The sequence below is a fragment of the Melanerpes formicivorus genome, unplaced genomic scaffold (assembly GCF_026170545.1).
Source record: "Melanerpes formicivorus ecotype bairdi unplaced genomic scaffold, bMelFor1.0.p_v2 SCAF_18, whole genome shotgun sequence".
Classification (NCBI taxonomy): Eukaryota; Metazoa; Chordata; class Aves; order Piciformes; family Picidae; genus Melanerpes; species Melanerpes formicivorus.
Genome location: NW_027142370.1, coordinates 6,312,289 through 6,327,239, shown reverse-complemented (window position 1 = coordinate 6,327,239; position 14,951 = coordinate 6,312,289). Strand labels below are relative to the sequence as shown.

Sequence of the window (14,951 nt, the reverse complement as noted above, 5' to 3'; positions counted from 1 at the left end):
TAGTGAATTAACATAAATAAGATCACTCACCTCTGGTGAATTTTCATTGGATTCCACACCATGCCTGTCCTTTTCTGATGTTTCCTGGTCGAAGGTAAATTCATCTTAACAGAGAAAAAAGAAAAGAGATAACCTGTACACCTCTGTTTTATTAGACACAGAAAAAGATACAAGCCACTACCTCTGCACTAAAAGCATTACTTCATTCTGTAGCCCAAAATTAGTCAGAATTTAATTGCCTTGTAGCAACAACATATTGTTTTGCCAGGATTCTTCCCTCACACCAGATGTACTAGACAGGTCTTCTAATTTAAACCAACAAAAGCTCAAGAGTGTGACCCAGTGTAAAATGGTAATGTAAATACAAGCCACTATTCAATTTTCTCCTACATTCCATGAAACAGGAAGCTGAGGATTATTCAGAACAGTTTCAGACTTGTCAACATGCTCACTGGAGAGACAGAGCTATGAATAGGTCAAACTAAGAACAGGGAAGATACTGTTCATGCACACAGACTGAAGTTACAAAGCCAGTATGAACACTGAACCTACCACCTTTTATTATTAATTTTACTGCAGTTAGTTAGCTAATTATGACAGTGCTCCTTTGTGCACTCTTTCCTGTCTGGTTTATCTACAGAAACACCCAGGACTGATTTTGATGGTGAATGTTATTTTTTTCCTTAATGGAAGGACATCTCTTATTTGTGGTCAGTTAGAAGTTCTTCCTGGCACACACCTCACGTGTATTCCCTATCCAACACTTTATTTGCAATTAGCTTTCCTACCTGAGATACAGAATGAAGCAATCATGGAGTGGATAGGTGGTGGCACAGTGGAAACATCAGTCTGCTCTCACCATTAAAGGAATTAGGATTAATGCACTATTTGATAGCAGAAATAGAACAGACAACAACTAGAGAACACATGCGAAATATTGCTGGGATCAAAGTGAGACCAAGTTCTTAATTTCTCTCAGAATCATTCATAGAAAATTAGCACTCAGTATGGGTACAGAAAAATGGTCCAGAATTGGCAATTTAATTACCTTTTTCTTCCTGAGTCCTTTTAGGAGGTGTAAGCTTTACATCCATTTCCTTGGACACTTCTGCTCTACTGTCTGAAATGACTTCCTATATTATTTTGAAACAACAAAGAAAAGAGACTCTTACTACAAATTAAAGACCATTGTCAGCTATTTATATGGAATAAAAGCCCCAAGCCACTAACCAACTGCAGATCTCAATATAGGAGGAATTATTTTATTCCTGAAGATTTTGGAATGTCTCTTAAAATAGTCCCAAATATTCTGTGTGTACACGTAAAAGCAGCATCTATTTTGTCCTGAATTCCTGTTTTGCCTTGGAAGGGATCAGGGGACCCCCCCCAAACTTGAAGAAGTCTGATACCCTCTTTCAGATCCCAGATCAGTATGACCATGAGGATGCTGAACTGACTGGGCAGCTGGGATCCAACTATGCTCCAAGTGATCCCAGGCTCCTAAAAGCTGTGCACATCAGCCACCACAACCCAAAGGGATTCAAGTGCTGTGAACAATAAGCACAGATTCCTGCCCTTTCTTTTTAATTTGTCTTCCCTTTGAAAAGTATCATTCTACAGTCAGTTATTTTGTATTCTAGGCACTGCAAAAGTAGGTTGCTGTTCATAATGAAAACACCTCCCATGACAAACTGCTGTAGAAAGAAAAGCTTAAGACTTCCATCTTAACTTACAATGGCATAACGTTAAAAAAAGTGGTCTTGAAAATACCTTGATGTTATCAGGGTTTGTTTTGGAACACTGGCTTTGCTCATCATCTTTTCTCACATCCTGAGCAATCAGCTGGTTGCCTGCAAAACCAAACAACAGTTCAAGCGTTAAAAATGTGCCTTCTGCATTTGGCAGATTTTGATGCCACTTTCATACCAGCTCATCGTTAGTGCCATCTGGAAGGGTCTAAAAAGCAGCATCTCACGTAAAAGCTATGAACAGAGAGTCATGTCTTCCTTAGGAAAGGCAAAACAATCACAAGAAAGAGTTAGAAGTCTCTTCTATGTTACAGGTAGGGCTGCTTTGTTTGGTTTCAAAGATAATCTCCAAGTTAAAATTTGACAGGTACATCAAGAAATAAAACATCAGCCTTAACTTCAACTCATCCAGAGACAGAGAAAGAAGTGCTGTGGGTCACTACAATGAATAGCTTATAACTACTCTTCATCAAATCAAATTTCATAGCAGGTTAAAAACTGTTATTAAAATTGGACATTAAGTATCCTAATGTATTGTTTTTAAATTGTTCTTATGCTAAAAGGACAAAGGCAGTTAAGTGTAGAGCTTGAAGAGCTATTACATAGTCATACTCCTAATTATTGTATCAACAAAATATCTATCTTAGAAATAAGCTAACTTCATCCAGCTTTAACTTAGAAATGTTTATGGACTGACTTTGCACTTCTTGCTTCTAGAGAGATAAAAGCTTGTAACTAAAACTTAGTACTTTCCAAACCTATAGCTACCCTAATACTCTTCCAAGTACTATAAAATTAGTTACCATCTTTTAATCAAGCACATTAAAAGTAATCTTAAAAGTTGTTTTGGGAAGAGCAATTGCTTTGGAGTTTGGAATTCCCCCTGTTCCATTCTTTTCTCTGAAATACCATTTTATGGCCTAATTGCAGCAGAACTTGGGTTTGCAGCAGAAAAGCTTTACACAAATCCATGTAGTTGTGTGTCACTTACATGTGTCTTTATCCACTGTTCCTGAAGATTTACATTGTATTGCTCTAGATCTATGTTCTTCAGTTATCTGGGGATCCATGTCTTCCCCCTACACATGAAACACAAAAGGTAACTCCTTACCTCCTTTTTCCCCCATAAAGTTTACAAACAGAGAAGGGAGAAAGCTTTTGCTACTTGTTACTTTTAAGTACAACATGCAACAAAATGGAAAGCAGCATTATTACCAAAGCAATTTATTCCTAGAGCTCAAGCAGTATTTACTGCTATTGGATAGCACCATGAAAGAACTTCTGACTCATAGTATTTTCACAATTTCTGATTAATATTTTGAATGAAAACAGTCTCAGCTCTAATTAAGCACCTACTATGTGCTTTAAAAGCAGCTTACAGCAATTCACACAAACTGTTTCTGGCTTTAGAAAGACACACTCTTACATGTCTCAGTAGCACTAGAAATGTGACCAACCACACTGTATTAATAAATGAATTTACTACTCAAGCTAGAAAGTTGGAGGTTTCTTAAACTTCTCATCTGTTATATGGCTTGCTTCTGCTCCTTAAGAAACACTTTACATTGCAACTTTCCCAGTCACCCCTTTTATACCTCTAAGTAGCAAGTTCTTGTGACATCACAGCAGACTACACTAAGAGGTTTGTAGTCCTGATCAAAACACCCCATGAACAATCACTACTTTTGTCCTCTGTTCTCAAAGAGGACAACCAAGCTTCTCCCTTCTGTCAGTTAACAACAGTCTTGAAATAGTCACAGAGTGTGGAACAACAATGCAAGACATTTTATACTGGCAAATTTGAAAGAATAATCAGACATCAACCTACACAGCTGCACAGTCTCAGTATACACAAACTGAGTATACAATAAAAAGGACTATTTTCCTTCAGAGAATATTTAATGTAAATAGAAGCAAATTCAAGTAAGGGGAAAAAAAAAAGGCAGCACAGAGAGAGAGTAAATTTAAAATCCAAGAACTTACAGGTAAAGTTTCTTTTTCTAAAGCAGCATTCTTCTGCAGCAAATCTATCAAAATATAATCACAAGAATAATCAGAAAAAAGATAAGCAAGAGCAAAGTATCACAGCATCTACTCCACCTCCCTCAAAGGATTCCAGAGTGCCTGAAACTATGTAAAACTTACTTTTGATGGTGGAAGTAAGAGGCATCCAATCATCTATTTAACAATATTCAATAAATGAGTAAGTAATAGAGAATGTGTCTTTCTGAGAATCAATTAATGGCTAAACTAGAGGCAGAAGGCTGTCATCTTTGTACTATATGGTAGCTCTAACATTTCAAAGATAGTTCTAGCATTTGAATGAATTAAGAGTTGTATCCATTGCAATCCTAGATCACAGGATGAAGCAAAATGTCATGAAAACTATGCTGTGACATTGAACTGTGCATAGCTATACTAGTGAGACCTGCAGCTGATGCAGCATGCATAAGGAAATTGTTCAAGTGCTACACCATACTGCACTCTAACTCTGATAAAGTAGAGCCTTCGTCTTCCATATGACAAAAATGTGGAAAATCATTATGAATTATGGGATCTGACGAGCACTTTGCACTTTTGAAAGAAATCTGTAGCTCTCAGAGCCACATCATACAGATGCAATTAAAGAATCATGAAAAAGCTGCTCCATTGGGTGCTCTCTAAACTCCCTGAGGTCTGATTCATAAAGGCACTGAATTAGTATTTTAATTAGAAACAAAAAAAGCAGCTGCTGAAACATTCCAAGCAAATTTTCCTTTCAGCTACAGTAAGAACATAAACCTATAATCCCATAAACCCACTCCATTCTACATACAATTTCAAGGAACTTGTAGCTCATTTCTTAAATCTACATGTTTTAACAGCAATTCTTCCACAGCTCCACTGGTCAGCTGCACAGCATCTTTCAATTTTTAAAGCAGTGTCAAATGAAGAGCTAGATCCTACCCACTCAACCAGCAATGATTTGTTTACATTCCAAGGAATCTTGGACTACTAAACTACTGTGTCTGCTGTTCATACTCATGACAGGACACACATCTGTCTTTTAAACAACTTCCTTTTACGTACGCTGCGCTATATGTACAGATGTATGTATATGTATATAAGAGACATAATTGTGTGGTGGGAGGGAGGAAAAAACCCCTCTCTACCAAGAGCTACAAAGCATTACTCTTCAGTGCATGTCATATCTAACATGATTTACACAAGAAATGGGTTTTTGTTAAACATTTCTCAGGGAACAAGATTATCACAGCCAGCTCAATCTGCACATTTTGTATGTTAAGCACTGTCTGTCTGGGTGACGGAGTGATGTGAAGTGGCAGAGTTTTTCACACACTTAAAAAGAAACCTCACAGCAGAGGAAAAACTGGTTCAAGTTTTGGATCTGCTGTCCTGAAGATCACAGTTCTCAGGATTTACATTTTCTTGCTTGTAAGCTGAGCTTGTCTCTTGCCATTTAGATGGATATACACCAACATGAGAGCAGGTATGTAAATTTGTCCTACCCCAAGAGTAAAAAGGAATGCAAGATTTTAAAACAATGCTCCTATCTCACTTCACTCCCATGCATGTCTAAGGAGTGAGCTTAACAGTGTGTCCTTTCATAGCATTTAGGCTTTCAGCTGCAACTGCCCATAAGAGGAAATGCATTTTAACCTCTCTGGGCTCTACATGCAGCAGTAGTGCTGGGACCTCTTAGAATTCACTTGATTTTCCCTTGTTACTCCATTAACTGAGGTTTAGCTCTCATCTGGCAATACTGTAAACATCTTTGTAATGCATCTGGTGCACAAAAATCAATCAAGATGGGAACAAAGCAGGGCTTTGTTTCTGCTTTAGTAGGAAAGCCAAACAATTGCAACACATTTTAAAATAATGGGGTTTTGGAAACAGGTTTTTTTTCCTTTAATTCTTGGGTCCCAGTTAAGATAAATTTAATACATGAAAAAGGAATTACTGAATACAGATCCAAGTCAATTGAGATTTCTAGTTAAGTGATTACCTACTTATACATGCCCTTCAAATTTCAGTGGAAGGCCAGAAACGCTTTAATTTTCTGGACAGAAAGCAAGAAAAAACCCACCCACAAACAGCAGTAGTCTACCTCCTTTCCCCCCCAAAAAAAACCCACCCCACAAAAACCAACCCAAAAGAAAACCCAAAACAAACCAACCAAAATAAAAACCACCCACAACCAACCCAACAAAAAACTGAAGCCCCACACTTTCTGTAAAACCTCTGTGACTTCAGGCAAATAGTTCTCATTCTTGTCATATCCTCACAGAGGCTGTCACAAGATCTGAAACTAGGATGCTCTAGGTTTCTGAGAAAGCAAACCATTCTTTGGGAAGCTTTTGTCTCTTTCCTGGACACATCCACTTCTTTATCAATTTTAAACAGAAAAACCTAAGTGCTTTCCACCTTTCTTTCAATATGTCCTATTGGAACACTCCTTTTCTTTCCCACAAACCAAATGCTGAGCCACAGGAGCTCTTCAATAGCATTCAAGATTTCTGAATGCTTTGCTTCAGTCCTTCTACACATGATCACAGAATGGTTTGGGTTGGAAGGGATCTTAAAAATGACCTAGTTCTGACTACTATTGCCCATTACTTTAAAAATTTGAATTAAACATAAAACAGTCTGTATCAAACCTACAACCTTTCCATCAAAGTAATAGTCAAATCAGTATGAAAAGGAAGTTGCTATCAGTATAAAAATCACCTTTTTGAAACTCTTTAGTACGAAGATCCACATATCCCTCTTCATTTCTTGGACTTTGAGGCTGCTGTGGCTAAACACAAAACCAGAAGAAACAAAAAAATATTGCAGACATCTAGAACAAGTATGTCTCACTCCCCTCCCTCATGTCATGATGAACATTGTCTTATAATACTCTACAGAAGTCTTCAAAAGCTTTCTTATTAAGCCAGCAGTAGAGACATCAAGAAAGAACACCAGCAAAACTAAATCACACTATTGTTAAACAGTGCAGTGCCCAGCTTTGACCTCAGAGTCAACACCAGTACTAGAGATGGGACTAGAGATTGGCTGTTTTGAAAAAGAGAAATCTCAGAAAGTGAAGGTGCAATGTCTACCAGGAGCTCCAAGTATGAGCAACAGTCTAGAACTGATCATATACACAGAAAAAGATGTATCTGCAATGTACAAAGCAGTACAGGAAACTTTTTAACTCCTGTGGGGTATTTTTGTTTGTTTGGTTTTTTAAATTCAAGTTGTGGCTCAACTCTAAGTTACTGATGCACAGATAATGCTCTGTGGAGCTAAGTGTATTTAAGTCAGACTTGGACATTGTAAACTCAAGATACATGCCATATGGTTATACTGACTCTAGCATCATCTTATGCTGGCAAACAGTACAGCTGTTTGCAGGTGGAACTCAACACATCCCACCAGACTGAAGTTGACTTGGATTTTTCTGACATGCATCCCAGGCACCAAAACCATCTGGTTTGCTCTGAAGCTGCAACCAGAAGTCCTGGCAGATCCATGCTTTCATATAATCAGAGTTTAGCAAGATATGAATAGATAGATCTATTCCTACATATGAATGAAAAATTAACTCATCTTGAATCCTGGCTTGTATGGATCACAGCACAGACAAACAGGAAGGCTCTGCTTTGGTCTTTCATGAGCTATAGGTGACCATGAAGCCAAATACCCTGGATTATCCAAGGATGCCCTATGCTTTTGTTGCAGCAGATAATGAACTGCAGTCATCTCAGTAAAGATTAGCAGCAAATGTTCCTCAAACACATGGAGAATGGGCGAGCCTGAAGTCTGGCAAGGCAGTGGTACAATGAAAGGAGCAGCAATGCATGTTTACTAAACTAACAATTGCCAGCTGTGAGAGCTAAGGCTCCTGTGACTATTTTACAAGTACTATCATGAGCAACAGGCATACAGTATGACCAAGCCTAAGAAAAAAGCAAACCTGGATGTCATGGTAACAGAAGAAGCATGGCTGAGGGAGGGAGTTGGTTCTACCACAGAACAACATGGACAGCCCACCATTTAAATGCCAGCTGCTTAGAAGAGTACAGCTGAAAATTGTGAAAAACCACCCTTCAGAATTGCTGAAGTTCAAATGCCATTTTTGCTGAACAAAAATCAAGCTGTAGAGTAAGGAACCCCGCAGGATGTGTAATGATACAAGAAACAGGAGAGTCCAAAAATGTCAAAACGCCATAAATACCTCGTTGGGTCTCAAGTTACTTTCAAATTCTAGTTCTTCTGCCAACTTTGGTAAAGCTGCATTATTGCCTAATGAAATACAAATATGTTAAAATTATTAGATTCCATTATGCTGTATTTATCTCATGCTCTTAGTACCACCTTGTGAACACAGCACATCACTGTAATCCCTTCCTGTAGGCAAAGGAAACAAGAAGTCTGTCTGCAGCAAACCAGCTCAGAAACCCCCACCTGGCACCTACAAGTACTCCTCTGCCTTCCTTAAAGACAAACAGATTGAAAAACATAGGCTATCAGGATTTACCACAGCTTATTTATGAGTTCTGACTTTGGCTTTCCTTGCTTGCAATTTCAAAACAAAACAAACACAATAAAAGCCACACACAGATTTCCAGACCAAACTCCTAACCACAAATTACCTCTATATTAATGAATGCTGAGCTAAGAGCTCATACTAGGGTTACTATTTTTATTTAAGCTACAATCAAATCTAAATCCATAAGCTCTAGATCCATAACCCCTCTCCTGGAGGTGTTCAAGGCCAGGTAGCACAGGGTCTTGAGAAACCCGGTCTAGTGGAAAGTGTCCCTGCCCATGGCAGGGGGTTGGAACTACATTACTTTAAGGTCCCTTCCAACCCACACCGTTCTATGATTCCATGGTAACCAATGAAATTATGACAGGTTATAAACTGAAAAGTTAACAGAAAGAAATCCTCACCTGAATTCAAGGCTGTGTTACTTTTTTGAAAAGTAACTTTAACTCCACTATCATCTACTTTGACCAAGTTCGTTTTGTCACTGCTGCCATACAGCTCTTCTACATGCAAAGGCAAGTCACTTTTTTCCCCTAATTCTGCCTCTGTTGTCACTTCACCATGGTTGGTATTTACAGCCCCTTCACTTGCAGAAACTAAGGAAAGAGCCTGTGTGCTAGGCAAGGGAGTCCTTCGTTCAGAAAGGTCACTTTCTAAAAGCAAGTCTGAGTTGAATTTATGGTTTACATTCCTTAGAGTTTCGCTCTCCACTGCTGCTTCTGAAACCACAGAAGAGAGTTCTGATGTAACATCCTCAGGCAAAACACCTTCAGCTTGCTCGTCATCCTCACTGGCCTCTGAGGAAGGACTTGGACTCATAGCAGTCTCTGTACTAATCTCCACACAAAGGGCTTCATCTACACTCACGAGGTTCACTGAATTTCCATCCGTTTCTGTGATTTCACTGTCTGCTGTGGGCTGAGATGCCGCTGGTTCTTTCCTCACATCACCGCCATGGCTCTCACTCTCTCCATCGATGACAACCAAAGAATTGCTGTTTTTTTCTGGGCCTGTAGTTGATAGGGTACATTCAACCTGGTCAGCAGTATCAAACATTTCCTCACTTTTGTCTTTTACTTCTGTACTCTCAGCAGCAAGCTGACTTTCTTCAATGACTGTAAAGGTGAAGAGGCTATCACATTCTTCCATTGTACTCAGAGTGATCACTGCTCCCTCCTTCTCTCCTATACTCGAAGCAGCGTGTTGATCTTCACTGTTGGTGGCAACTCCCAGCACAGGAGCTTCACATTCTCCCACAAAAATCACAGAACCTTTGCTTTTTGCATCTGCATCAAAAGCAGCTAGTCCAAACTGTTCATCTACAGATGCAGTGGTCTCTACAATCTTACATTCCTCTGATGCATTTGGAGAGATAATAGCAGCTTCATCTCCTGCTACAAGGAGCTGACTTTCAGCTTGTGGTTCTGCACTGATCAAAACTATCTCACATTCTTCTGTCATGCTTGTGGTGATCATAGCAGCTTCGTATCTTCCTTCTGTTTCTGAAGCAGTGAGTTTGTTTTCATCTTGCACAGCTACACTGGACATTGGAGCTTCAAAACATTCTGCTGTACTTGTGGAGATCATTACTGTTTCATTTTTTGACTCTGTGTCTGACACATGTTGAATTGCCTCCTCTGTGACTCCTTCTGCCATTAGGATTACTTGTTCTTCTGTAACACTTGTGGAAATCACAGTACACTCATCTTTTTCTTCCTTACCACTAGCAGTTGGGTGACTTTCATCATCATTATCATCTCCTCCTGCACTGGATTCACTAGGCATGGGGACCTCATACACCTCCATGTCTATAGAAACCATAGCATTCTCATTCATTTCTTCTGCTTTCACAGAGCGGAGCTGACCACCGTATTCAAGAGCTGCACTTGACATGGGAGCCTCAAATTCTTCCACAATACTGGTGGAAATCATAGTGCACTCATCTTTCTCCTGCTTACTGCTGAAAGTATGCACACACTCTTTGAACTCTGTGGCTGTACTGGGCATAGGCACCTCTGTGTCTTCAGCATCCATTAAAATCCTAGAGCTTTCACCACTTTCATTTGCTCTTGCAACAGCAAGGGTACTTTCTTCAGCATCCATGGCTGAATGCAGAGGAGCATCACTTTCTTCTGCTGTGCTGGTGGAGATGATATCACCTTTTACTTTTTCTTCTCCATCAGCAGGAATAAGGGAATCTTCATTTTCCTTTGCAATTGCACTGCTTATAGAGGCATCAGATTCTCTGCTGTCAAATGAAGTCATGGAGTTCTCATGCTCACCCTGAGCACCAGACTGACTCTTCTCTTGCAAAGCCATAGCACTAGTCATGGGACCCTCATATTCCTCGGCATCTAAGGCAATCAAGGTACCTTTATGTGTTCCTACATGGGCAGTCAAGGCACCCTCATCTGCAGCACTTGCACTGGTTACGCTGCTTTCAACAATCCCTTTATCACCTTTGTGGTTGGTGCCACAATTAGCTTCTTGCTCTGTGCTCGTCATGCTGTCCACAGTAAGCTTATTTGGGTTTGTGCCAGCCACTCCTGACTCAGCTTCCATTTGTTCAGCAACTATGCAGATAATGGAACTTTCACTGTCTTCTGCACCTATACAAATCACTGCATTTTCACTTTCCACTGCTGTACAAGTAGAAGCATGCTCATTTTCTTCATTTCCTCTTCCTGTACTGGTCACAATGCCCTCACCTTCTTCATCCTCTTCTTTTGAGCCTGTACTAGTCACAAAACCTTCATCATCACATAGACCTACACTGACTGTAGTGATACTGGCTTCTTCTTCTGCCCTTGTACTGTCCATTAGACTTTCACATTTTTCAGCTTCTAAACAAACTGCAAACCCCTCATTGCTGTCTTCTAGACCTGTGCAGACAACTGAAATTTCAGCATCATCTTCTGGGGTGATGCCTGTGCTGGTCACCGCACTTTCACCATTGACAGTATCCTCAGATTTGTCACTACTAGTTCCAGTTGTGGCACTATTGTTTGCTACCATTTCAATACATGCACCAGTTACAGTACTTTCTCCTTGGGCATCTGTACCAGTCACTGAGCAGATGATAAAGTTATGACCTCTTTCTTCTGCACCTGTGCAAGTCACAGTACTTTCATGTTCCTTAACCTGGCCAGCTCTCACACGGCCCCTAAAGTCACCTTGACTGTCACCACTTGTCGACCCTTCACCTGTTTCTGTCCCTGCACTAGTTACAGCTCCATCGCTCTCCACTTCACCTAAGCAGGATACAGAACTTCCCAATTTGCCTGCCTCTACACAAGTTGAGGTCTTTCGCTTTTCTTCAGAGCCTGCACTAGTCACAGCATCATCTTTTTCTTCTGCCCCAGCACTGTTGACACTGTCTTCGGTTTCTACTCCACTTGCATTGACTGAATCCTTACCACTTTCTTCTGCATCGACCCTGGCACAGTCACCATTTTCTTCTCCTTCTGTACTTGTTAGGAAACTTTCACTTTCTGCTAATCCTTCAGTGACGACACCACCACCACTTTCTTCAGCTGCAGCAACAGTACATTCACCATCTGTACCTGTGGTGCAACCGCCACCCTCGCTGCTTTTTACCCATATGCCTGTTGTGTAACCTTCATCAGCTTCTATACTTGTGCAGAATACAGTCACCTCTTCTGAGCATGTGGTTGTAGCATCAATGTCCTTTTCAGAATGTGAAGCACCCTCAGCTCTTTCTTCTCCTGTGCTAGTGGCTATTACAGTGCTCTCAATTATCTTTTCCATGCTAGTTCCTATCATAGTAGCTGGAGTTGTTTGCAGGCTACTGCATGACAAACTAGGCTTACTACTTCCTGCACTGGTGCCTACTGCATTGCTTTCATTTTTATCGTCCATACCAGGCACAGCATTCCCTTCTTGCCCACTGGCTATAAAAGAGCCTTCAACTGCTTCCTCAGGAATTCTTTCAGGCACTAAGACAGAGGAAGACTGTATTACATCATCAATATCATGCCCCTCACTCTTTTCCACATTATCCACCATTGTGCAGTTTTCTTCCTTTGTGGAAGAATCTGTACTCAAGTATGCTCCTTCTTTTTTTTTCAGAAATTCTTTTGTTGTTACATCTCCACAATCTTCAGTTGCATCAGTCATCAAGTCTTTTATTTTCAAATCTCTTCCCTGAGTGTTTTCTAACCTTGCTGCTTCACTGTAATCGTTTTGTCTGTCTTCCATTGCTTGTTCATCAGGTCGGGGCACCTCATTATCTTTTTCTATACTGTTTGTCATAGCGGTGCTGCCACCATCATCTTTCATGATAGAATTCAGCACCACACTATCTTGCTGTCCCTTGTATGCAACCTGTGCTGCATCATTCTTCAAAATGCAACTATCTTCCAATGAAGAAGTCCCATCTGAATGATGGTATTCTTTAGATGTACTATCAAAAGAATCCGTAAAGTCTGAGATATCCATATCCATGGACTTTGCATCAGCAGCATCTTCTCTGGAAGAATTAATTGCTAAAGGAACATTATCTGAATTAGAATTAATCACAGTTTTTAAATTCTTTGGTCTTCTGCTATTTTCAGAAGCTTGATCCTTACTGGGAACATTCCGTAAGAGTCTATCATTTGTTTCATATGCAACGCTCGTTTTGTAAGTCCCTTGTTTATTGGATCCTTGATCCATGGAAGCTTGCTTGGACAAAGTGTTTAAGGCACCAACTTGTTTATAAGAGATATCTTCTTGTTTAACAGTTTTTTTAGCTGTAGGTGGACATAGTGATTCACAACCTTCAGTGTCTGCCAAGCTGTGTTTCAATTTCTTATTTGCTGCAAACTTGGCATCTGTGGCTGGGAGTGAGTTTTGAATGTTTTTCCTTTCAATGTTAGGTGCTACCTGTACTTTTGTTCGTTTCAAATCAAGCTCCATCAGCTCTTCCTCATGACCAGAATGCAAGTCATCATTATTCATACTTGACCTTGGAGGGGCTGGAGCACGACTGTTAGTAGTTGTGCTAGCTGACTGCTTTTCCTCTCCAAGTAAACCTTGGTGTGACATACTGCCTTTTCTATTTTCACAGGCTATCTTCTTACTTTGTTTTTTATCCACTGCCACTGGAATGCTCAATGCTTTTTCATGCCCGCTGTCATTTTCTTTAATACCTTTATTTTCTGATTTGATATGCTCTTCCTTCTTCTTGATTTCCTTGTTGCTGTGCTTTAAGTTTCTGCTTTTGTGGCCTTCAGCAGAGAACCTTCTTTCTAGTTTGGAATTACTTGAATCTCTATCTCCTCTATATTTCTCTTTTACAGATCCTTTTTCACCAGAATGTAACTTAACTTTGTGACTGAAGTCTTTTTGTGATCCCTGAGTTGACTGTGTGCCACTTACAATCTCAAACTCAGCACTACTCTCCTCAACAACTTTGTCTTCATTCTTGGATTTGTGTTGCTTATCTGAATCATTCTCCTCCGCACTCTTATCTTTGTCTAGTTTCTGACCAGTCTCTTGTTTTGTTAATTTTTCCTGGAATTCTGTTTCAGATGCTTTGAATTGTTTACTGTGACTCTTTGACTTAGACTTCAACAAAACCTTGTCTTCTATAAGGCTCTTAGATCTTCGTCTATCTTTATGAACACCATCTTCTTGTTTCAAATTGCTATCAGAGTTGGTTGATTCTATTTCATGTTTATCTTCTGAGTAGCTTTCGCTTCTTCTGTACGATGCAGAAGCAAGCTGCTTTGAGGCACTTAGGGAATCCTTTTGAGGCCTAGAATCACTCAGGGATCTTTTGGACTTGTATTCTGCTCTTGATTTTTCTGTTGAGAGGTGTCTGTCTTTTTTTGTATCCTTACGCAGCAATTCTTCAGCTTTTAAGGTTGATTCAGAAGTATTTTTTCCATCTTTTCCTGTTACTGATACTTTCCGCTCACTTCGGTGTTTACTTTTTCTTTCAGATTTGTCATCTGAAACCTTTATTTGTTGATGCTTCTGACCACCATCCTCTCCTTTCAAACTTCTCTCAAATGAATGGAGTTCAGCATCTTCACTTGATTTATGAAGACTGTCTCCTTTATATTTGTGCTTTAAAGAAAGTTTATCTTCTGAAGCAGTTCTTTCCTTTTCATTTTTATCTCTGTAAGACTTGGATTCTTTTTTGGCAGCATTTCTCACATGTTGAATTTCTGCATCACTATCTTTTTTGGGGTGTTTTTCACTTTTAAATATGGATTTCTGCTTCTGTGGCTCTTCACTATTGACTTCCACTCTATCCAGTTGTCTTTTTGGATCTCTTGTTTCACTGTCCTGCTGGGCTCCTTCACCCTGAAGGGAGGTGGATGTTTTTCTTTTATGTTCTTTTTCTGCCTTCAAATCACTTTTGCTTTCCTCTGTTGAATGCACCGACTCTGAAAGCCTTCTAAACTGTTTGGAGATTTCACTTTTGCCATGATTATGCTTGAGTTCTTTGGAAGAATTTTTCTCACAAGCCTGCAAAAGAAAGTTTTATATATAAGCAAATGTTGCACAGTTCCTTCACTCCATGACTGAAGAAATTGGTTAACGGACAAATTCTCCAAGGAAAAAAATACACCAGAGAATACACTTAATGTAATCAAGATTGACTTAAAATAGTCAGCAAGAAAATTAGACTTGCCATTTTCATTTCATCTGCTACTGTG

The 14,951-nt window shown here is 39.7% G+C and overlaps 1 protein-coding gene across 5 annotated transcripts in view; it reads right to left on the bottom strand.

The window, feature by feature from the left end:
• BOD1L1 (biorientation of chromosomes in cell division 1 like 1) overlaps nucleotides 1-14,951 on the bottom strand; it is a 35,229-nt gene that overhangs the window by 11,690 nt on the left and 8,588 nt on the right. For 3 of the 5 annotated variants that reach the window (XR_010988687.1, XM_068149462.1, XM_068149460.1), the window contains exons 10-17: nucleotides 8,688-14,760; nucleotides 7,969-8,036; nucleotides 6,477-6,546; nucleotides 3,732-3,775; nucleotides 2,740-2,827; nucleotides 1,771-1,850; nucleotides 1,049-1,133; nucleotides 31-104 (exon numbers count right to left, since the gene is read on the bottom strand). Coding sequence is in view for 4 of the 5 variants with exons in the window: in XM_068149462.1 (XP_068005563.1) it covers nucleotides 31-104; nucleotides 1,049-1,133; nucleotides 1,771-1,850; nucleotides 2,740-2,827; nucleotides 3,732-3,775; nucleotides 6,477-6,546; nucleotides 7,969-8,036; nucleotides 8,688-14,760 (6,582 nt within the window). In the remaining variant the exon portion in view is untranslated. Of the gene's footprint in view, nucleotides 1-30; nucleotides 105-1,048; nucleotides 1,134-1,770; nucleotides 1,851-2,739; nucleotides 2,828-3,731; nucleotides 3,776-6,476; nucleotides 6,547-7,968; nucleotides 8,037-8,687; nucleotides 14,761-14,951 lie in introns of those variants that run through there. The other 2 variants (XM_068149461.1, XM_068149463.1) reach the window with 2 other exon arrangements.